This window comes from Fukomys damarensis, unplaced genomic scaffold (assembly GCF_012274545.1).
Source record: "Fukomys damarensis isolate Sample0158 unplaced genomic scaffold, DMR_v1.0_HiC HiC_scaffold_23, whole genome shotgun sequence".
Classification (NCBI taxonomy): Eukaryota; Metazoa; Chordata; class Mammalia; order Rodentia; family Bathyergidae; genus Fukomys; species Fukomys damarensis.
Window position 1 is genome coordinate 24,759,619 of NW_022900935.1, and position 25,449 is coordinate 24,785,067.

At 39.5% G+C, this 25,449-nt stretch overlaps 1 protein-coding gene across 4 annotated transcripts in view; it reads right to left on the reverse strand.

Annotated features, from left to right (window-relative positions):
* Eif2b3 (eukaryotic translation initiation factor 2B subunit gamma) overlaps positions 1-15,004 on the reverse strand; it is a 119,123-nt gene extending 104,119 nt beyond the window's left edge. The window contains exons 1-4 of one of the 4 annotated variants that reach the window (XM_010610157.3): positions 14,806-15,004; positions 14,366-14,476; positions 11,053-11,209; positions 2,349-2,494 (exon numbers count right to left, since the gene is read on the reverse strand). In XM_010610157.3, the coding sequence (XP_010608459.1) occupies positions 2,349-2,494; positions 11,053-11,200 (294 nt within the window). In that variant the 5' untranslated portion in view covers positions 11,201-11,209; positions 14,366-14,476; positions 14,806-15,004. The remainder of the gene's footprint in view (positions 1-2,348; positions 2,495-11,052; positions 11,210-14,365; positions 14,477-14,805) is intronic. The other 3 variants (XM_010610158.3, XM_010610155.3, XM_010610156.3) reach the window with 3 other exon arrangements.
* Positions 15,005-25,449: the final 10,445 nt, after the last annotated feature.

The window sequence follows — 25,449 nt, forward strand, 5'->3', positions numbered from 1 at the left end:
TCAAGTGCCTGTGGTGGGGGGGGATTCTTTTGGCTCCACCTCAATTGACAGGGATCTCACCAAGCTCATGAAGGGCTTAGTGCTGGAGAGAGTGGAAGATGAGGCACTGGAGGAAAGGAGACTTGGAAGGAGAGGACAATGGGGAAGAGAAACTGGTTTTCTGCTCAGAAAGGGATGACACACTAGGAGAGCTAGCTAAGGACCCTGATGAAGATGATCATGGGACAGAGCCAATGGCATTGCATTTAATACTTGAGCTGCTGGAAGAGGGGATTCTAACAGTTTTACAGTGTTCTCAGAGATGGTCAAACTGGCAGGGGCCTGGGATATGGACAGTTCACCTGCCATGATGGATGAGACAGCAGAGCCCGAAGGGCCATGGACAACCTGGGGTGCAAGATAGAGGTCTTCCTTGGCTTCAAGCCCTGTTACAATGCTTTGGTCATCCAGCCCCTCCCCAAGATATTCCCTGAACTCCTCCTCTTCCTCCTCCTCCTCCCTGGATGCTGAAAAGTGAATGATGGTGTCTCAGGACACAGACCTCTGCACGTGCAATTTGGGGGCTGATTGTTTTGACATGTCAATGGTTTTCTCGGCATGGCAACCATTCAGACTTGTGATTTCTGCCTTTACAAGGGCTCAGGTTCTGGGACTCGCTGGCTGCCTCATCATACAACGCCACTGGTGCCCATGCTCCACTGCTGCAGCATGGGCTTCGGGCTTCAGGCTTCAGCCACTGTTCTGCAGCCCACCCACCCCTGGGCAATGGCCACTCCGTCCCCCAACTCACATAATGTTAATGAAAGTATAAAATAGAAAAAATTACTTTGAAAAACTGCTAGTTTTTAAGAAAGTAAACCCTATAACCTAGAATATTTTTACAAAAGACTTTTAGGACAATGTTCACAGTAATTTTATTCATAATAGCTCAAATTAGAAATAACCTAAATAACTGTCAACAGAACAGATAAAAAATGTATATTCATTCAATGGAATACTAGTCAGCAATAAAAAAGAATTATGCCCTCAATAATATGAATGAATCTGAAAAATAACATGTTGAACATAAGCCAGAACAAAATTGCATGATTCTATTTATATGAAGCTCATGAGCAAAAAAAATTAATACACAGTGACAACAGAAATAGTTCAGCACTTAGCTGACTGACTAGAAAGAAGAACAAAAGAACTTTCAAGGAAGAAGGAACTGTTCTAGATTTAGGTAATGGTAACTGGGGTGTATATATTTGTCAAAATTCATTGAACTGTACACTTAGTATCTTTATATTTTACTTTGTGCAAATTATTAACTCCATGTTCTTTAGTACAAAGGTAAATTGAAAATATTAGTATCTGTTTGCAATAACCAGACATAGGATGAAGTCTGTCCCCTAATTCAAATAATACAGCAACATCACAGAAACAATTTTTCCCAAAGGACATCAATTTTAGAACTATCTACATAGGTATTTCTTAGCTTATGGGCCACAAGCCAGTGGGAAGACTGTTCTATACACAGCCTCTAAAATTTTAAATATTATCATATGAGAGATCTGTAGAATTTTTTTTTTCGGTACTGGGGATTGAACTCAGGATTTTGTGCTTGTCAGGGAGGTGTGGCACCACTGAACTACATCCCCGGCTTGATCTGCAGAATTTTTAAAAGTTTCTTTCTGCTTCTTTCCAATCAATTTCTCATTTGCAGAGTCAACTGCTGTTCTAATTTCCATCACTATATATTGTTTGTTCATGGGTCTCATATAAAGGAAATCTTTTGAAGTATATCTTCTTTTTTCTTTCTTTTTTCCCCACTGCTAGAGTGAATTGGTTCCTTCCATATGCTAATCAAATGCTCTACCACTGAGCTATATCTATAGTCCTATCTTTTTATTATCTTTTATATATATATATAAAGACAGATGTATTATTATTTGGGCTGTGTGAATGTCTAAATCTTTACTAATAATCAAACTAAAGAGCAGCTTAAGAGTACACAGGCAACAACATACGTGACCAAAAAAAAAATTGTATTATTATTATTATTTTTTTTTTTTTTGGTACCAGGGATCAAACTCAGGTCCTTGCACTTGCAAGGCAGGTGGTGGAACCACTGAGCTAAATCCCTGGCCCCTATTTTCCTTTTTTTGAGACAGGGTTTTGCTATATAGTTCAGGTTGGCCTTGAACTCATGACAGTTCTCGTGCCTGAGCCTCCTGAGTGCTAGGTTGGTTATAGGCATGCACTGCCATGCCCTAAAAAATATATTTAAAAAACATTTATAAACTGTGATGTACTGGGAAAACAAGAATATTATTTATCTTCAGTAAAATCAAGAAATAGTGCTTTACCTTAAGTTTTGGATATATGTAGCACAAAGAATCTGCAGTTCCCATGTCAGCTTCATCAGGAATGCACACAATATCTGGTTTCATTTTCATCTTGAAATCTGCACTCAGAGTTTTTTGGACATCCTTGGTTGTAACCACAATGACTTCTACAGTATGAGGGGAAAAAAAAGAAGGAAAAATGCAAAATTCATGGATTTATACAATAATTTCACTATTCTTTTGGATGTGTTCTGTTTCTAGATGTAATAAAAACTCCTAATATTACTGTGTCTTTTCAATGTGTTTTATACGTATTCTCTCAAATTTTTTTCCTTTTATAGAGTTTATTGGTACATTTTAGGTATACAGTACAATTACGTTCATTATTGGGATCTTGTACCTTTACATGACAGATCTTGGTTTCAATTAATTATTTAAAATCTCACTTTAAAATGAGGAACTTGGGGAGACCACAATGGTGGAGTAGCAATCAGTAGCAAAGTGTAGCCTCTCTAGGACCCAGAATCCAGACACCTGGAAAACAGGTTGGTGAAAAAAAAGAGAAAAGAAAAAAAGAAAGAAAGAAGTCTCTAGGAATTAGGAGGGAATTGAAAGGAAAATTAGAAACTATGGAGAAGCTGGAGAAAAGGAGAACAATGCAAAGAAACAAAACAGCCTGGAAGCTCATCCAGGCTCCCCTATAGGGAAACCTGTACTCATAGACAGAAAGCCCCCAGAGCCAGCAGTGCTAGTCCTAAGAAAAGCCATGGCTATAAACTGTAAAAACAGTGTGGGATTTTACTCTAAAAGTAACTCCTGTATGGCAGGCTGTAGAGTTGGAGAAGAAATCTAGTACAGTATCTGCCATATTGCCAAAGTGTTTAATCAGTAGTTATTTCAGGAAGGGGCTAATTATTTTAAGACTGAGACACAGAACAACTACAAAATAATTTCAGTTCAGGTTCCCAGTAGTACCCTCCCACAGTGACTGGGTAAGAGGCAAAAGATAGTTGCAGAGTAGGAGTGGGCTGGACATAGACCCCCTAAGAAGTTGAACCTCAGGCTGGTAAGGACATAGGGCTCTGACTTCCACTGTGAGAGGCCAGGCCTGGTGTGTGTGTGTGACTTTCAGGGGTAGCTGGATCCAAAAGTGTTGGCATTAAGTCCAGTGGGCTGCTGAACCCTCACCCTGCTGTCTACCTTAAGCCCAAATCAGAGGTCTGACTGCTTTCCCATCTATCAACATGAGCAACGACACTCCATGGCTTGGACATTTGCCATGGCCTGGGGTTAATGGACAGAGTGGTCCCTAGAACAAGGAGGTACCTCACAGACCCACAGACCATAAAGCTAGAGAAAAGTGTGACTTGCTGGATTCCAAAACTGCCAATCCTAGAAAGAAACCACTCATTCAAAAATAGAGGATTTTTTTAAAAACTCTTTTTTCTTTTTTCTTCATCAGTTTCCTGGGGTTTAGGGATTTAAAAAAAATTTTTTTTTCCTTTTAAAAATTCTTGTATTTTCTACTTTTTCTTGTTCTTTTATTTTACCTTGTGTTGGCTTTACAGGTATGCACCACCACACCTTTTACTCTTTTACTCCTTAGTAGAATCTTTAATCTTACTTTTCTCTCTTCCTTCTCATCTTCCATTACTTGATTTTTCAAATTTTTCTTCTTTCATTCTCCTGTTCCCTATCACCTCTATCTTTACTAGTAAAACTATTAAGGTTTATTAATCTTTATATAGTTAATTCTATGCTATTACATTATTTATTATTGTTGATTGTTAGCGAAGGTACTGCTGTATTTAGTAGATATTTACTGTATGTCAATATATGGTTTGTCAAAAAATAGGGTCAGGGATTTAGCTCAGTGGTGCTGCTGCCTGCCTCAAAAATGCAAAGTCCTGAATTTGATCCCTGGTACCAAAAACAAATAAAACAAAAAATTTTAAAAGTTGGTTTGTCTTAGTGTTTACACAATAATTACAGATTTCTTTTTTCCTATGGTTAAAGGTGGTACATTATTATTATGGTATATCAATATCCAATATATCTTTTTTTTTTTTTTTGTATTGGGGATTGAACTCAGGACCTTGTGTTTGCAAGGCAGGCTTGGGACCACTAAATCCCTGGCCCATCCAGTATATTTTTGATACTTATATTGTTGCTGGTTTAGTTCCTATTGCCAGGGTGGCATAGTTGTTGTTATTAATAGGTTTCCTCTGTGTGCAAATATATAGATTGACTTTGTGTCATTAATAATACTTCAGTCCATTCCCAGAGAATTGGGTGCTCACACAATTATACTTCAACCCTGTGTTAGTTCTTTTTTCTCATTGCTGAGCCAAAATACCACACACCCAAAGTTAAAGGAGCAAATGTTTATTTGACTCACAGTTTGTAGAGGTTTCACTTCATAGTTGGCTGGCTCTAAGGCAGGGTGTCATGGCAGAGGGGCATTACAGAGGAGAAACAGCCCATGGCAAAGCAAGGTATGCAGAAGGTAGACAGCAGCATGACAACAGCCAACAAGGGACAAGCAACAAACCTCTATCTCTTATATCTTATGCGGGCTACCCCCTCATTAGGGCAGGTAGCACTCTTACCCTTAATCCTAGCATCTCAACCTTGATCCCAACAGCACATACACTAGATGCAGTCACCTCTGAAAAGTCCTACCTATGGCTGCATAAGGCTTTGGGGAACATCTAGATTCAAGCCATGGCAGCACTCCATTAATGGAGGTGGTAGGATCACAGGAGAGAGGCAAAAGCCTATAGTTAGCCACTCCCAAAGTGTGTCATTGAAAAGCAGACACTAATTAAAGACATCTCCATACTAGCAACAAAGATTTTCTACTATAAGCACCTGCCCCTTTAGCATGCATGTATGCAAACGTGGACATAAACATATACAAACACACATACACACCACAACAATAGAAATATAAGAAAAGGCAACAAAATGTCTCCAAAAACTCCTAACTCTCCCAAAGTTCACCCTCCATGGGAACATCAAGGAAGGAAATCAAAAGTCACACAGCTAAATTATTCAAAATGATAAGAGATTTTAAAAAACATCGATGACTTTCTCAGTGAGCTCAAAGAAGACAGAACTTGAAAGATAAAACATTAGGAACAATACAAGAATGTCCACTGTCATCACTCTTGTTCAATATAGTTCTGGAAACATTAGCCAGAGAAATCAGACAAGAGAAAGAAATAAAAGGAATAAGAATAGGAAAGGAAGAAGTTAAATTATCATTATTTTTGGATGACATGATACTCTACACAGGCAACCCCAAAAGCTCCACCAAAAGATTTCTAGATTTAATAACCAAATTCAGCGGTATAGCTGGATACAAAGTCAACATTCAAAAATCAACAGCCTTCCTGTAAACAAATAAACTCAATGACAGAGAAATTAGGGAAATAAAAACTTTCACAACAGCATCCAAAAAAAATGAAATACCTAGGAATCAATCTAATGAAGGAAGGAAAAGGCTTCCCTTGGAAAGATATCCCTTGTTCTTGGGTAGGGTAGGAAAAACTAATATAGTGAAAATAGCCGTATTTCTAAAATTGTTATACCAATTTAATGCAATCCATATCAAAATTTCAGTAGCATATCTCACAGATTTAGAAAAAACAGTCCTAAAATTTATTTGGAACTAAAAGAGATCTAGAATATTAAAGGTAGCTCTGGGCAACAAAGGCAAGGCAGGGGCATCACAATTCCTGACTTGAAATTATACTACAAAGCTACTATGATTAAAAACAGCATGGTACTGGTAAAAAAAAAAAAAGAGAGAGAGAACTGAGGATCAGTGGAACAGAGTGGAAGATGCAGAAACAACTCCAGACATATTCAGCCACCTTATTTTTGACAAAGGAGTCAAACACCTTTACTGGAAGAAAGATAGTTTCTTCAATAAGTGGTGCTGGAAAAACTGGTTATTTTTACTTGCCAAAGATTAAAACTAGAGCCATATCTTTCACCATGCACTAAACTAAAATAAAAATGGATCAAAGACCTAAAAATTAAAACAGAAACACTTAATCTGCTTAGGTAGAACTCTTAAAGACATTGGTATAGGCAAAGATTTTATGAAAAAAAACCTCAGTACCATAGGAATTATCACAAAGAATCAACAACTAGGATTTCATCTTATTAAAAAGTTTTGCATAGCAAGAGAAGCCACCCACAGAGTGCAAAGACAACCTACAGTGTGGGAAAAAATCATTGCCAGCTGTTCCTCAGACAAAGGATTAATATCTAGAATATACAAAGAACTCAAAAATATAAAACCCCTCAAAGAACCAATCCAAATATGGGAATCTGAAATGAAAAGACACTTCTCAGATGAAAAAATAGAAACAGAAAATAAATATATGAAAAAATGTTCAACATCATTGGTCATTTGAGAGACACAAATTAAAACAATGCTGAGATCCCATCTCACTTCAGAAAGAATGGCTGTTATCAAGAAATGGAATCATCAACCAATAACAACTATTGGCGGGGTTGTGGGGAGAAAGAAACCCTTCTCCACTGTTGGTGGGAGTGTAGACTGGTACACCATTGTGGAAATCAATATGGAGATACCTCAGAGAACTAGGATTAGAACTTCCATTTATCCTAGTTATCCCTCTGCTGGGTATCTTTCCAAAAGAATTAAAGGAATCATACCACAGTGATATATGCACATCCATGTTTATAACAGCACAGTTTGAAATAGCTAAAACTTGGAAACAGCCCAATTGCCCATCAATTGGAGACTGGATAAAGATGTGGTTTTTCTATAAAATGGAGTACCAGTCAGCCATAAAGAATGAGAAACTAGAGTCACTCATAGGAAAATGGATGCATACTGAGGCCAGACTTTTAAGTGAAATAAATAGGACACATGTGTAAATACTGAATAATTTCTCTAGGGTGAAAAACCAAAAGCATAAGATCCAAATTACATATCTGATAATGTGAAATAGGAAGAAAAGGGCTAACGGTGTAGAGGAAGTTGGAAGGGTAGGGGAAAGGAAATATGGGAAAAGAAAAAATATGAGAAAAGGAAAAAAAATGGAAACAAAGTCTTTGTAAATAGGGAAAGGTGGTGGGGATGAAGGGAGGGCAGGGCTATGGGGAAAAAATGTGAACCAAGATCTGTCATTAAAGGTCTGAGATCCCAAAGATGAATGTAACTGTACTGTATATCTAAAAAGTACCAATAAACTCGATGAAAAAAAAAGAGAAATCAACCAGCAACAAATGCTGGAGGGGCTGTGGAGAAAAATGAACCCTTCTTGGGCCAAGGGATTTATCTCAGTGGCACTGTGCCTGCCTTGCAAGCACAAGGTCCTGAGTTCAATCCCTGATACAAAAAAAAAAAAAAAAAAAAGGGAATCCTCCACTGTTGGTGGCAGTGTAGACTAGTGCAACCACTATGGAAATCAGTGTGGAGATTTCTCAAAAAACTAATACTAGAGTTATATGACTCAGCTATTCCTCTTCTTGGTATCTTCCTGAAAGAATTATAAGCATCATACCACAGCAATATATGCACATCCATGTTTAAAGCAGCACATTTGTAATAGCTAAATCTTAGAAATAGCCCAAATGCCCATCCACCAACAAATGGATAAAGAAGATATTGTTTTTTTATACAGTGGAGTACTACTCTGCCACAAAGAAGGATGAGTTTGAGACATTTATAGTTAAATAGATGCATCTTGAGACCATACTCTTAAGTGAAATAAATCAAAATACACATGCTTAAATAACTCATGTTTATAGTAGCACAACTCATAATAGCTAAATCATGAAAGCGGCCTAGCTGTCCATCAACAGATGAATGGATAAAGAAAATGGATAAAAATGCATTTATACATAATGGAGTATTACTCTGCCATAATGAAGGATAAATTTGAGTCATTTGTTAGAAAATGGATGCACCTTGAGACCATAATGTTAAGTAAAATAAATGAGATGCACAAGTTTAAATTCTGCATCGTTTCTCTTATATGAAAAGACCAAAATATATATATATGTATATGTATATGTATATATATACATATACATATACATATATATAACAAAATAAGATAAATAATAGGAAATAGGGAGATAGATCTTTTGCAAAAGGTAAGGGGACTGAGAGATAGTAGGAGGGTGGAAACAGGAGAGGAAGGGAATGAAAAAAATGAATTAAGACGTATCATGTACTTGTACCTACTCCCCATGACAAATGTATTATGTATTGTAAACACGTAGTTATAAAAATAAATAAATTAGATGTTAAAAAATGCAGAATTTTGGATCAAAACACACCATCTCTACTCAGGATGATACAACTAGTAAATCAATGGTACAAAGAAAACTCAGGTCTATACAATTAGCATCTACACTAATATTTTACACAACATTTTTTTGTGGATATAAAGAATTCATAAGGCCATTCCATAAAACATACAAATGGAATCACATTTTAAATCTTCATTTGGTATGAGCAAAAGGGTTATCACTCCTTCCTATCAAGTAGCAACTACTGTTTCATCCCCTTCCCCTCCTATTTCCACCCTCCTACTACTGTGGACAACAAGAAACCTAAACAAGGTGAATTTCCAATAAATATTTTAATTTTATCCATTTAGCTACCAACTAAAGTCAGAAAACCTGGGGTTTTGCCATGGATCTCCAGTGAAATAATGTCACTAAATCTGAATTCTTTTTTGTTTGTTTGTTTGTTTGGTTTTTTTGAGACAGGATCTCACTATGCAGTTGAGAATGACCTGGAACTCACTATGTATCCCAGGCTGGTCTCAAACTCACAGCGATCCTCCTGCCTCAGCCTCCCGAGTGCTGGGATTACAGGCATGCACCACCACGCCCGGCTCTGAATTCTGATTTAAGCCTCTCTCTAAGAATTCCCATTTATTCAATGATTGTGCACCAGATCATAATTATCTCTCCCTTTCACTGCAGTCACTTTTTCTTTTCTATTTTCTCTTTCAAATCATTTAACTTTCCTTCCTTCCTTCTTCCTTCCTCTTTCCAATTTGGTCACTAATTCATCCAACAAATACTAATATATGTAATATATAAAGGAAAAATAATCAGAGAATTCAGAAGAGAATATGGTTTCTATATTCAAGATACATAACATGGTGATATTAGACAAGGAAATGATTAGCTAAGGAAGACTTCATAGAAGTAGGGCACACACTGGAGTTTGACAAAAATTTCTCTACTATAAACTGGATGTAAAATGCTGATATTACAAAGATTAATTGGGTACAGTCCCTGCTCTTAGGGAGATCACAGTCTCCCATGCTATTGACTACAGTATAAAACAGTCCTTGAGAGGTGTTAAGATAGAGAAATGAAGCATAATGGAAGCACAGAGGAACAGTGAATAATGATGTTAGGGATTCTGAAGAGAAGGTGACATTTCCACACGTCGGAGAGGGCACTGTAGGTACACTAAAGTCAAGTCAGTAATTGCAAATGTAGTCCAATCTACTAACTAGACCAGGATTCTTCTGCTTGGGTCAGGTATGGTGGTACATATCAGTAATCTCAGGACGTGGGAAGCTGAGGCATGAGGATTACCAAAAATCTGAGGGTAACTCTGGCTACATAGCAAGACCCTGTCTCAAAATACCAAAAATTCTTCTGCATGACAAAAGGAGACAAAACCTACAAAACTATTAACAATAAGAATGAAGAACACAGGCTCAGCTATTAAACTTCAGAGTCCAACATTTAGGAGCCCCCCAATCCTGAGTGAGCCCCAATGAGAAAAAAATTCCATGTAGTAGATAATAAATATACCACAAAAGGCAATTCCCAAGTATGAACTAAAGATACTGTAAAAGCAGAAGTTACAGATGACAAATCCATGAAGAATAACTAAAGCAAAGTGAGATATTATAAAGTATATAAAATACACTTTAAGGTGTATGAAGGTATATCATAATCTCTCCTTCTTCTGTGAGATTAAACTCTAAAAAGGAAGTTCAAAAATACATCTTTTTTTTTTCCCCTTGGTACAGGGATCAAACTCAGGACCTTGCACTTGCGAGGCAGGCACGGTGCCAGTGAGCTAAATCCCTGGTCATCTAAAATATATCTCTTGGTGAGGCATGGTGGCACACATCTATAATCCCAGCACTCAGAAGGGTGAGGCAGGAGGATTGCTGCAAATGTGAGGCCAGCCTGGGCTACATAATGAGTTCAAGGCCAGCCTGAACTACATAGTGAGACCCTGCCTCAAAAAACAAAAATAAAATATATCTCTCAACACCAAAGTCATCAGACTACTACAACATCATCTATTTAGCCACTCAAGTGAAAACTAGAGAACTTCCCTCTAGACTTTAAGGTTCTGGAAGTCAAAGCCTGAGATGTTTTTTTAATTCTGTAATCCCATGCTTAATATATTATCTAGCATATAGTACATTCTCAGCAAGTATCAATTATGAGGCACTTAGATTTGATATCCTTATAAAGTTCATGTTGGATTATTATGGAGATCAGCTCTATAACAGCACTAGCACTATTTTCTCAGCCCTTATCTGTACATAGTGACAGAGTACTCCTACGTTCCTAATTTAGTCTATGTGCCAGTCCCCTCTCATTCATCCTGTTTTACTCTCATAATGCTGACAAATTACTGGGATCAAACACCCTAAAAATTTTATAAGCACATCTCATTATCATAGCTCACCTTCAAATCCAACACGCTCAAGCAGGTTCAATGGGTACCAAATTAAAGGTTTGTTCCCAACTGGAAGCAAAGCTTTGGGAATGCTGGAAGTCAGGTCCGTCATCCGAGATCCCCCACCAACTGCCATCACTACTGCTTGAAATTCCATTTTTATAAACTGCAAGTACAGAAAACAATTAACAGGAAAAACAATGTAACAAAAATCAAAAGACACAGTATTAAACTTTTCTTTTTTAAAAAACTTTTTGGTACTGGGGATCAAACCTGGGCCCTTGCACTTGCAAGGCCAGCGCCAGAAAACCCATTTTTATTTATATTACTAAACCCACTTATAGCAGATGCAGCAATTCCAACTTCAGTTGCCAAAGTAGGAAAAACTTTGCTTCAGTATAAACATCTTTACCACATTCTCTGACCAACACAGGTTCTCAAATTCATCCTTAGTAAAAGTAGGGAGGATATAAGTGAAAAAAACGTGGCCCTTGCCCTTCAGTTGTTCACTATTAAGAGAAGACAACTTTAATAATTACAGTATACAGTACTATCATTAATGTCATGTCAGTGATATATCCAAGGTACTTGGGGTGTAGGCCAAAGGAAACATCAGGGTCTTGCTAGCAAAGAGAACAGTTTTACAGGAAGGTAAAGCTCAAATTCACTGTGAAGAAGTAAAAGTTTACAAAGTGGATTTCTAATATGTGAATTCTTATTCCTTAAAAACATTAAAAAATTGACATAGCAGAAACAAGGACATTAGGTGTCTGAAAAGTATAAAATTGACTTAAGACTCCTCCAATGATTCAGCCATCTGCTTTAGTCTTCTCATTATCCCTAATTGTGAAAGGTATCACCACAAACACAAATGTAATTTAATATCTAAACATAGGATTTACAAACCCAATTACAGAAACATTCCAAATTATTAATTCCTTTTTTTAAAGCAAAAATAAAAACATATTTGGCCTTGAAAAAAAAATCTCTTTACAGTAGTTACCACAGAACAGAGGCACAGTGAAAGGTCATAAATCCTTGCTGATTTAAACTGAAAGCACTCTTCTTTGATTTATAACAAATGATAGAGTCATTTTAATACATTTGTCAGAGGAAAATCTAACACCAAATTGGCAAATACTGTTGCACCTTTTCCATAATAATTGGTCCTGGTCATCACACATCAGTATCTAAACTATAGCACTCAGCCAGGTGTGGAGGCACATATTTATAATCTCAACACTCCAGAGCTGAGGCAGAAGGATCCTGACATCAAGGTCAACCTGGGCTGCTCAGTGAGTTCAACCCCTGCCTGAACTACATGGTGAGTCCCTGCTCAAAACAAACAACTACAGCTCCTAACATCCACTATACTTACGGTGCAAAGTGAAAGCTCTTGCATAACTTCCAAAATTTAAAGATATGGTCATTTAATTTTACCAAGCACTGCCTCAGATTGGAATTTAACCTTCACTTTGGGATTATTTAACTCCTATCACATTTGATGTTATATGAAAAGAACATTGGACCCTTATCAATTATAAGACTGAGTCTGAGTTCTGGCTCTGCCCTCACAGGTGATTTTACCAGAAGCTTGACATTTAAAACTCAACACCATTAGTTTTATGAAGGCAGCTTGGTGGTTAAACTCAGAGATCCTGAAGCCAGGCTGCTTGTGCATGAATTCTAACTACCATTTATTGGCTATGTGAACTAGGGCAAGCTACATAACTTTTTTATGCCTCAATTTTTTTCATTTTATAAGAGGAATAATTGTGGTATCTACTTCATTGAGTTGTTAATATTAAACGAGGGCTGGGGTGCAGCTCTGTGGTAGTACACTTGCCTAGCATGTGCAGGCACGCACACATGCATACACGCACACACACACACACACACAGAGCTATTCTACATAAAGCCCACAAAATGATACCCACCCCCTCATAACCACTATATAAATGTTTAATATTATTAGACAGAAGCTGGATCATGGAAAGCCTTCTATACCAATGGAACCACGCTGTTTCATTTTCTGATTATTACAGTTTTTTTTTTTTTAAAAACAGGGTCTTGAAGCTGAGGGCACAGTGGTGCACATCTGTAATCCCAGGAAGGCTGAGGCAGGGGATTGCAAGTTCAAGGCCAGCCTGGGCTACACAGTAAGTTCATGGCTAGCAGGGACTATATGGCAAGACCTGTCTCAAAATTAAAAAAAAAAAAAAAAAAATGAGAGTCTCATAGAGTTGCCCAGGCTGAAGTGCAGTGGCTATTCATAGGCATGACCCCACTGATCAGCACATGCAGTGTGGTGGTAACCTGCTCCTTAGGAGCAAAATATCCATGCTGAACTTAGCATAGACAGCCTAAGGGCATAGCACACTATAACCTCAAACTCCTGGGCTCCAGTGATCCTCCTGCCTCAGCATCTGAAGCACCTGGAAGTATAGGTGCATATGACCGTGCCCAGCTGCACACTATTCTTGATTCCTAGGTTGCCTTTCTCCTATGCCTAGTAATCAATTATTAAAATTTTTTTTCTTTTTTGGTATTAGGGATTGAACTCAGGAACTTGAGCTTGTGAGGCAGGCGGCAGCACCACTGAGCTAAATCCCCAGCTCAATTATTAAACTTTTAAGACTCATTTCAAGAATCACCTTGTCACTAGGCAGTAATACCAGCACTCTGGGACACTGAGGCAGGAGGATCACAAGTTCAACCTCAGCAGGAGCAGTTTAGCAACTCAGCAAAACTGTCTTAAAATACTACGTGTGTGTGTGTGTGTGCATGTGCCCATGTAAAATTATCAAAAGGATTGGGGATGTAGCTCATTGTGAAGATCCTGGGTTCAACTAATCCCTCAATAACCCCCCCGCCCAATCATCTTAGCTACCAAACCTTTCCTAGCTCTTCCCACATTTCTGCACGATGGACTCCTTTTCCCTATGTACTTCCACTCTATCATGTTGCATATAGATGTTTAAATGCCTACATGTGACACTCAATGTTTACTGAAGGCAGAGGTTATACGTTATCATCACTGTACTCCTTGTCAGATGTGATGTACTCAGTATTTGTGGAATGAGAATCTGTGAACCTCCCAAGAACCCATGAAAGAGCCAAGCTCAAAGATATGCAGGGAGCCATCAAGAACCTAGGTCGCTAGGGTCTGAAGTTCCTGCCTAAATGAGTTCTAGGTGAAGAAGGCAACCTAGGAAGCAAGAATCGTTATGAACTTAACTAACCATGATACCAGGCAAACTGTCAAACGTGTCGATGTTAATGCCATGACTCTGGGTGATGGGAATCAAAGCAATGAGCTAACCTTCCAAGGTTCAGAGGGATGCTCTTGGTTCTCATACGCGCCCCACGGCACCCAGTGCCTTCTCCAGGTGTAAATAGGTAAGCCTGAGCACGGCGTCCCACTGAGTGCTGCCTAAAAGAAGGGACCTAATTGTGTTTCTTCTTGTTATTTCACTGCTCTACATCCAAACAACTAAAGATAGATTTGATAAAGGAGTGAAGAGGTGAGGCGTGGGAAGAGTGCAGTCACCGTGCTTAAGGCGTCTGGTGCCAAGTTTGGTGCTCCCTGGCTCAAACTTCGAGAAGAACCTCCCCTCCCCGAAACTCAAGTTTCTCCATCGCTGCACAGGGTAGTCGGATCGATTCTCCCCAGTTTCCCTTCTAATTTGAACGCTTGGGCTCCCATGGGCGGGTCGAAAGGGACTCGAGCTGGCAATTTCAGGGTTCAGCATCCTCGCTTACTCTCTACGGTCTACCTTCGCCCAATTCCGCCGGCTCGCCTCCCTCAGAAGCGGAGGGCCCTCCAGCATCCACCGCGCTGCTCAACCGAATCACCCAGCTTGCGCGCGGCCCGGCAGACAAAAGCCACCGCTTCACCTCAGCTCCAGGCGGGTAGCCAAGCTCCCGGCGCTCTCCACGCCGCCGCTGACTCACAACCCAAAGGCGCAGGCGCGGGATGGCCGAACGGATCGATGGAATGCTCTGGGCAGACCCACTGAGAAGGGAGGAGTGCCGAGTGACAGATGATAGTAGACGAGCACAGCGCGCAGCCGGCGGGTTCCGACGGAAAGGAGCGCTTCAGTTTCCTGTCCGATACTAGGGATTGGGGTTTTGCCAATTCTAATCCTTTGTACATTCACAAATCACCAAAGCCTACTATCCCCCCAGTACTGGCTGCTAGATATACAGACAGAACAAGTCACAGCCTCTTCCCTCAGGAAGTTTCCATTCTAGGACCTGGTCGCAACTGCCACTCTCAAAATAAAGCTCCTTGGGTGTCCCAAATTTTGTTTAGCCAGTGGGGGAAAAAATCATGCAATTCCCTTGCAGATCAGGAACTAGCATCCTGTGTATAACACATCAAACATGGCTGCTCCCGCTAATTTTGCCATCCAAACAGTAAGGGAGAGGTATTTAAGGCCCCGCAGAGCAGGCGACACTGAGCAATGTTTTCGTTTTTGTTTTGAGAGGAGATTTCACTAAGTCCAGGCTGACCCGGAACTCACGTTCCTCTTGCCTCAGCCTCCCAAGTGCTGGGATTACAGTTGTGCACCACAATGACAACGGCAATGGTTTGAAGAGAGCCTGATGGGTAAGAGATTGACTTGCAAGAGCAAGGTCCTGAGTTAGATCCCTGGTACCGCAAAACAAACAAAACAAGCAAACAACAACAAATAAGGAGGCCAGTGAGACTGAAGTAAGCCAGTTGGGGAATGAATAGTGGCAGAGATCAGAAAGGCAATGGGGAAAGAGTGGCGAATTCAAATCTTATGTGGTTTGTAGACTATTGTAAAGACTTTGCATTTTGCTGTGAACAGGTTTAAAAAAGCAACCAGAAATTTCTGAGCAAAGAAACACAATATGACATGGTTTAAGAGATCACTTTGTGGCTGTATTGACAACTCCTTGAAAACAGGTAAGGAGACCCACTGAAGAAGCTGAAATTGCCTGAGATCCCCCAAACACCCGAGTCTAGACAAATCTCACAATTTTGAGATATAGCAGTGAAAAAACAAAAAAGTAACACAGACACGCACACAAAAATCATAACTGTTAGATAATGAAATAATTGTTCTAATTTTTAATGATTTGTTAAACTGCAGTAGATAACAGAAGCAATGGCTATTCTTTCCTATTCTCTTGTTCCCACACATTCCTGTAATTTCCTTGTGTGTGTGTGTGTGTGTGTGTGTGTGTGTGTGAAACAAAGTCTTACTCTGTAATTCAGTCTGGCCTTGAACTCACTTTGTAGCCTAGACTGACAATGAACTCACTGTGAGTTCAATGCCTCAGCCTCCCAAGCACTGGGATTACAGGCAAGCGCCACCATGCCTGGCACAATTTCCCAATTTTATGAAAACTATTTTTCCTTTTCATCTCTTAAACCCTGAATTGCTTTAATTCCTGCCAGTTAGGAGGCAGAGTCTGACTTCTGTAATAAAATAAAAGGAATTTGATTTTACTGACTTCAATCTTTATTGAGTGCTTAATATGTGACAAGCAATGCCTTAGATATTAGGTGCTGGGCATACAGCAGTCAATGAGAAAGACAAGGCTTGTAATTTTCCCCAGACATTCAGATAAAAGGAGTTCAGCTTAGATCTGCTAAAAGCAAAACAAAACAAAAACTCCCTTAGGCTCATAACTATAAAACCAGCCTATTCTTGCCTCTCCTTTACTTTAGTACACTGGTGATAAGTTACTGAATTACTATTTTTACTCATTTTATTTTTTTTTCTATTTTTACTCATTTTAATTCAAATACACAGAATGTGTTGGTAAGGAGAGCTATGAAGTGAGTGACTTAGCCACCGGAATTCTAAAACCTGATTACTCTCTTTCCTCAGATTCTCTTTCCTCGGTATTAGGTCAAGCAAGCACAAGTCTTGGGAATTACATTATATCTTTTTGTTGTTGTTGTCGTCGTTTTGGTACTGGAGATCTAACTCAGGACCTTGCACTTCTGAGGCAGGCGCAGAGCCACTGAGCTAAATCCCTGGCCCTCGTTTTGATTTTTGCAAGGCAAATCAAACCCAGGGCCTTGTTCATAGCTATACTCCTAGCCCTTACAGCATGTTTGAGGTAAGAACTAGTTTTAAAGTAAGAACAAGCCAACCATAGTGGTGCACATACCTGTGATCCCAGCATTCTGGGAGGCTGAGGCAGGAGGATTCTAAATTCAAGCCCAGCCCAGGCAATTTAGCAAGAGCCTGTCTCAAAATAAAAAAGGGCTGGAGATGTAGCTCACCGTTAAGGCCTAGGGTTCAATTTCCAGTACTGCAAAAATAAATGAATAAAAAGTTTAGTTGCATGTAGAATCTAACATTGATTATATGAATTAGTATTTTGTACTCTCTTACAATAATAGACTTTTTTTTTTTTTTTGCAACAGAGTCTTGCCAAGTTGCTACATTGCTTTAGGTTGGGCTTGAACTTGTAATCCTCCTCTTTTGGTTGAGTGCTGGTATATAGGCATGTGCTACTTTACTTGGTTTAAATGGACATTTTATTCATGTATAATTTTGCAACTTGATATATTGATCATTTGTAAAATATTGGTTCCCTGAGTTATGTAGATGAAGCCGACTTATTTATGTAGTACTAAAAATCACATTCGTGCTGGGCATACCTATAATCCCAGCACTCAGACGGCTGAGGCAGGAAGATTGCTATGAATTCATGGCCAGCTAGGGTTACATAGTGAGTTCAAAACCAGCCAGTAGAAAGACCTTGTCTCAGAAGAAAGAAAGGAAGAAAGGAAGAAAGAAAGAAAGATCAAATTGCGACTTAAATGATCATAGAGGAGCTTTTCCTAGAGTTTACCATTATATTTCTTTTGTATGCATGGAAATATTACAAGCATTTCCAGTTTCATTGCACAAAGTATTTGGAAGACATACTCAAGGGCTAAGATATAATAAAGTAATATTAATGTATTCCTTTATCAAAGGTCCTAAACATTTAAAGATTTTTATTGTGACTATGCAGCAGGGAAGAATATGACAATTAGTAGTTTGGTGCCACTGCTTTGATTCATGATAACTAGAGCACCAGCAGTTTAATCCACAATAGCTTTTATGCTCTCAGTGCAAATACTACTGTGATGGAAAAGGTAGCACATGTTTTAGTCTTGTTAGGTGAATAGTTGTGACCTGCACATTGCCTGAAAGGGCTGTAGGGATCCCAAAGGGTCCATGGAGAACTCGTCAGAGCTGCTTCCATGTGGAGTTCTTTCTCCTGGCTCGTACTGCATCCCTACTTAGACACTACCATGGCACCTCCCTATAGGACTCTTGTCTCCTTTTTCATGTCCTCCGTCATAGTGGGAGGCCTTTGAGGATAAGGGATATATTTTATTTGATCCTCTTTTCCCATGATGTAGCACAGGACCTCATGTACTAAGAAAATAATAGTGAATATACTGAATTCTTTGAAATTTTCTCTTGACCTCCCATTTGGTGGCGGGAAAATGAGGCTGATTGCCTAGGTCACTGACATATCTTTTCCTGAAGTTTCCTCTTCACTGCCTCAATCCATATTATTTTCAATCCATATTATTATCCCTTGTGCCCAGTCTTGTGCCTTTTATTTATTATTTGTCAAGTACACAGTAAGTACTTAATAAATGCTTATTAAATACAGGATGTTCCCTATGATGTTTGTATTCTGTTCCGTGTGTGTGTGTGTGTGTGTGTGTGTGTGTGTGTGTGTGTCTGGCTGTGTGCTGTGTGGCTGCGTGCGCACACATACATGTGAAGTGGGGGAGGATGGGTTAAGAAGCTCAAATTCTGAACTGTGGGAGACAAAAGAACCTTTCAAAAGCAGAGCCTTGGCCCACAGATATTCTTCCCACTGTCTGCTAGAGCTCTCCCTCTGGGAATTTGCTGGCTACCTCATAATATTCATCTATTCCATTTGGCTGTGGACTTGACAGTGGGTTAGGGAATTATTGTTTTTAAAGTGCTGAGTGAAAGAATGAAAAAAGTGATTCTACTTTGGCAACTGTAGGTCCTAAAATACTTGCACTTTATTTTTATACAAGAGCCCGGTGACTGTCTAATAGATTAATGATAAATTAGAGAGTAAATGCCACAACATTGTTTAATATAAAAGCTTGGAAGAAAACTGTATCACTTATGACTTCAATATTTCTTTTCAAGCACGCAGAATTTTCATCATTGGTGGTTTTAAATGTCAAGCATCTAGAAATTCATGTTCTAAGCTGATGGGACAGTTTTGCAAATAAGTTATTTAATTAGTAGAAGAGATTCTTCTCTTTTTTGTTTTGTTGTTTTTTGAGACAGGGTCTTCCATTGTAATTCAGGCTGGCTTTTAACTCACTATGTGGCATAGCCTGGCCTCGAACTCACGGCACTCCTCCTGCCTCAACCTACCAAGGTCTGGGATTACAGACATGTGCCATCATGCCCAACTGGTTTTTTCTCTTTTGCTGAAAACAATTTTCAGGTGCCTGATTTTCTCTTGTTTTTAAACCAGAGAGTATGTTTTTTCTTTTTGGTATCGGGGTTTGAACTTGGGTCCTTGTGCTTGTGAGGCAGACAGTGGAACCACTGAGTGAAATCCCTGGCCCTAGAAAGTATGTTTTTCAGGCCATAGTTTATTTATTCATTCAGCAGCTATGTAGTGCCCACTAATAGTGTCTGCCTGAAATTTTACCTTGCCTCCATTATTCTTATAGAAGACAGTTTTAGGATACATTTCTGAACAAAATAAAAATTTAGCCTTGATAGAGCTTATGCTCTAACAGAGATAGGTGGGATGTATTTCAAAGAAGGTAAAGATAAGTACTTTTGGAATAAGAAAAAGTTGGGCAGTGATATGGCTTGTATCCAGATGTCCCCCCAAAGCCTCATGTGGTCATAGGTGGGGCTTTTCAGAGGTGGCTGGATCCAGAGTGTGTGATGTTGGGATGAAGGGTGTATGATTACTCACTGATTGGTGTGGCATTGTTCTAGGAGTGGATAATGGGAAGGCCCACCTGGGTGTGAGCACTACCTGCCCTAAGGGTGGGTAACCTGGATAGGATATAAAGGACAGAAAGATCATCATTGCTTGTTGCTTCTTGTTTGCTGCTTGCTGCTTTCTGCCTGCCATGTACTGTTTCTCCTCTGTGATGCCCCTCTGCCATGCCACCCTGCCTTGGAGGTAGCCAACTATGGACTGAAATCTCTACAATCTGTAGGCTAACTAAACCTTTCCTCTTTTAACTTTGGGTATTTTGTCTCAGCAATGACAAAAGATACGCAGGAGGAAGTGGCAGAAAAATCACCATAGTGACAGCTGTGAAGTCTTTGAGGCTATTGAAAAGTGGCATTTGTATTTCATTTAAATCTTTGAAAACTTTCGTTTCTAACAAATTTAGAAGCAAAAGGAACAATTGACTCATAGAAATGGTGGAATATACTTGTATGTCTTCCAAAAATTCTCTCTTCCATAAAAGCAACAAGAATATGGGTCAGGGATTTAGCTCAGTGGTGCCATGCCTGCCTTGCAAGCACAAGGTCCTGAGTTCAATCTGTGGTACCCCCACAAAAAAAGCACTGAGAATACTATCAAATATTGTTAAAATCAACTTTGAGGGGCTACCATCTCTCCCAAAGTCTGCTGGTAGTTGTTGCAGTACATCTTTTATTCAGTTTATACACAGAGTGCAAAGGGTATGGCCGTTTCCTTGTCTCCCAGTTATAAATCACATGACATTTTATAAAAACAGATAATCAAAAGAGAGATTTGATCAATAAAATGAAAGGGAACAAAGAAATGAAAAATGATAATCCCAGAACTTAAATGAAAATTGAACATAGAATCTTAGAAATGGTAATGCTGACTCTGCTGTCATGAGAGACCATACATATGTAGCCAGAGGAATTTGGTAAAAGTGACTTTATACTTACATTAATCAGGAAGGCAGCGGTGATAGAAGGATGTCCCAGAGGAAGCAATGGCAGCAAAAGCCTTCACACTGAAGGATTCTCAGAGATATTTCATGAGATTGAACATCCAAAGAAGAAAATGTTTTAGTAGATCTACACTTAGGAAGGAGTGTGACACTCCACTGAGGCATAGAGACGTTTGTCCCATATTATATTACACATGTTATACAACAAGAAAAAAACTGCGAGCATTGTTCAGACTATCCCTTTTTAATTTCTTTTGTTAGAGGTGAAGATCGAACCCAGGGCTTTGTGCATGCTAAGTGCACAACTTACCACTGAGCCACAACCCTAGCCCCCCACCTTTTTTTAAAATATGGAAAACAATATGGACTCTGAGAGGATGATGCAGGAGGATCACAAGTTTAAGCCAGCCTTTGCAACTCAGTGACTTAGGGAAACTCTGCTTCAAAATAGATAAATGAATAAATAAATAAAGGGCTGGGGATGTAGCTCAGTGTGAAGACCTTGGGTTCCATCCCCAGTGCATTCTATCACTGAGCTACACCCCCAGCACCAAGGAATTTTTATACATAAAAATTTAGCATATAGGGGATGGGGATGTAGCTCAGTGGTGCTGTGCTTGCCTGGCACAAGGTACTGAGTTTGAACCCTGGTACCGCAAAATAGTAATAATAATGATAAACATTTAACATACAGTAGGAAGCATGAAAAAATTAGCATTCAAATCAATGGTAAGAGGATACGTAATTAAAAACAGAAACAGGATAAACACAAAATATCTGCTATGTAAGAGTAAATTTCGGACAGATTAGAGTCACAAGAATGAAATAATGAAATTACCAAAAAAATCATTTATCTAGTCTATATGAGAAAGGAGTTTAAGAATTCTATAATAACTAACATTAATAACCATGTATAGGCATCACTTTAAAAGTTTTTCATGAGTTATTTTGTCACAATCCTTTGTGAGGGACGCATTGTAATTGTCTTCATTTTATTTATTTATTTATTTATTCTTTAATGGTTTTTTGAGACAGGGTCTCATTATGTAGTTGAGACTAACCTGGAACTCACTATGTAGCCCAGGCTGGTCTCAAACTCAGCCCAGGCTGGTCTCAAACTCACAGCAATCCTCCTGCCTCAGCCTCCCGAGTGCTGGGATTACAAGCATGCACCACCACGCCTGGCTCAATTGTCTTCATTTTAAAAGGGTAGAATAGCCTGGACTACATAGTGAGTTCAATGACAGCCTGAACTACACGGCAAGACCCTGTCTCAGAAAACAAAAAACAGGACCAGGGATTTAGCTCAGTGTTTCCACCGCCTGCCTTGCAAGAGCAAGGACCTGAATTCAATACCCGGTACAAAAAAAAAAAAAAAAAAAAAAAAAAAAAAAAATTAAAAGGAGGTAGAATATGGCAAAGTATGGTGGTATATGCCTGTAATCCCAGTACTCCTGAGGCTGAGACAAAAGGATCTCGAGTTTGAGACTAGCCTGGGCTACATAGTAAGATGTGTCTCCAAAAACCAGAATAAATTAAAAAATAAAATAAAAAATAAAAGTGTGGCATCTGAGGCACAGAGAGGGTGAGAAACTTGCCCATGCTAGTATGTTGTAAAGTCAAGACATGAATTCAAGCAAGCTGACTCCAAAGAGTTCTGGTACCTAGTTTCTTTTTTTAAATTTGTCTAATTCTTATTAATTTTTAATTTTTAAAATTTTTATTAAAAATGATTTTTTTCTGAAATAAGCCACAGTTACCAAAGCAAAATATAGTGAGAAAGGATAAAAGTCAAAATTTATGGAAAAGAAAAAATTGTTTAATGTGAGAAGTAAATATATAACGAAAATATTTTCATTCCCACTTACTTTTATCAATCAAAGACCTTATGACTCAGAATTACAAAATAGGAGCAAATTTAAGTTGTGAAGATAATAAAAGGTCATGTAAGCTTTTTCTCTTATATTCTTTTATTGGTACATTTTAGGTATACAATACATTTACATTCATCATTGGGAACTTGTACCTTTACATGATGTATTTTGGTTCTTATTTATTTTTTTCCCCTGTCCTCTGACCTCCCTTCAACACCTCCACCCCTCCCTATTTACAAAGGCTTTGTTTCCATTTCTTTTCTTTTTCTTTTTTTTTTTTTTGGTACCAGGGATTGAACTCAGGTCCTTGCACTTTACTGAGCAAACCCCCCAGCCCTCCATTTATTTCTTATCTCAGATATTTTCCTTTCCTTCTTTCCTTTCCCCTACCCCTCACCCTTCTCCTACTCCATTGGACATTTTCTTCCTATTTCACATTTTAAATTATTAATTTTAATCCTTATTTACTTTCAGTTTCTCATACCAGAGAAATTATTTTGTATTTACACGTGTGCCCTATTTATTTCACTTGAGTGTGTCCTCAATGTGCATCCATTTAGCTATAAATGACTCTAATTTCTCATTCTTTACGGCTGAGCAGTACTCCATTTTATAAAAAAAATCCACATTTTCTTTATCCATTCTCCAGTTGATGGGCAATTGGGCTGTTACCAAGCTTTAGCTATTACAAACTGTGCTGCTACAAACATGAGTTTCTTATATTGCCTCCTGTGTATATAGTTTTCATAAAGAAAACTATCTGAGTTGATAAAAGTATATATAATCTTCTACACTAAGGAAATAAGATACATGAAATTAAAGGGCAAAGAACAGACTGGGAAAACATTTGCAACTGGCATGACACACAGAAGGGTTACTGCAGAGGAAATAAAGTTTTTGTTAACAAGTCAGCAGGTTTTGGAGCTGGCAGACTATCTTCCAAATCCTAGCTTCATCACTTACTATGTCCCTTGGGACAAGTTACTTAATTCTTTTTGCACTGTTTCCTGCCTAGAAAAGGGCATAATAATCCTACATCATAAAGTTGTTGAGATAAACTGTTGACAAGGTAAATAAAAAAAAAAATATATATATATATATATATAGCACTTGGCACAGTGCTTTGCACTAAGAGGATTGATCTGTGACTACCAACTTTAATTAATTTGGTACTATGCAAAGATCATTATAAGTTAAGAAAATAAAACGAAATAAACAGAAAAAAGGACACCCCCCCAAAAAAAAACCCCTATGAACAGGGCCAGGGATTTAGCTCAGTGGTTCTGGCGCCTGCCTCTCAAGTGCAAAGGCCGGAGTTCAATCTCTGGTACCAATAAAAACAAAAACCCATGAACATTAGTTCATAAAGAAGAAAAACAATGCCTCAGCCTCCCAAGCGCTGGGATTACAGCCATGAACCATCACACCTGGATCAAGATGCTCTCTGAGAGGAAAGGTTAGGGTGCCATAGGAATTATCTTCCTCTTCAATGCCCGATCTGACCCTTCTCCCTTAACCTCAGTACTGAGGCATAAGATTAGGGCATGGCAGGGTGGCTGGAAGACAGGGTGTAACCTGTCAACTAACAAATATCCGGAACAGAGGCTAAACAAGATACAACCTGTCATTCAAGCCACTGATACCTGGGCAGAGCAACTTCTGACTGACGGGATCTGAAGGCTTATAAAAGACTGCAGCCATCGACTTCCCGCCACTGAGATCTTCCTTTCCGCAGTAGCTCATCCTGCTTGCGGGACGAATCTCTTCTTGTTCTTCGTTTTCTTCACTCTTTTCTCTCTCTCTTTTTTTCTCTTTTCTTCACTTCCCCCTTTTGCTACCTTTACTAAAGAAAAAGTTGTGTTTACCTGTTCAACAGTTGTCCCAACCAGTTCTTTGGGCGGGACAGACAGAGCCTAGAATCACCTGATACCGCCATCCGGAAGCAGTGTTTGGTGAGCCAAAGCTAGAATAACAGATCTGGGACCTAACGGAGCCAAAAGGTAAGAACCTACAGGGCCAGGAGTCTGTGCAGGCCCTTTGGCTCTGCTCCCGCCTCGGAGCGGAGCAGAGTGAGTTTCCGTTTGTGTTCAGTGCTGGGCTGGGGAACAAGCCCTGGGCACCAGGGAGCGCCCTAAGGCAAAAAAGGTCAAGGGGGTCAGGACCGGGAGTTTGCCCTAGGGCAGCGCAGCCAGGCCCAGAACGCTGCTCCCCTTGCCCTCTGTTTGCTGGGCTCAGGGAAGAGTCACTCCTGGGAAGAAGACAACAGATGGCCTCTTTAAAGCCCGACCTCAGCCTGGGGATCCGAAACGCTAGGCCCCTAAGGAGAGTAGCGGCGAGCCTGACCCAGCTGGACAACGCTGGGTGCTCCCGTGCTGTTCTCCGGCGCTTGCTGCTCAGGCCTGAGTAGGCACGTGCGAACCCAGCCCTGGGGATCTGGAGCAACCGGGGACCGGCCCTAGCCGTACCCCCGCTGCCTCTTGGGGGCTGCCGCTCCCCGATTGAGCCCTCCCGATCCCCGGGGAAGCCGAGACTAGGAGGCGTTCCGGCCCTGTGTCCCGGAGCCTAGGCGAGCGCCACCTCCTCCCGGAGCTC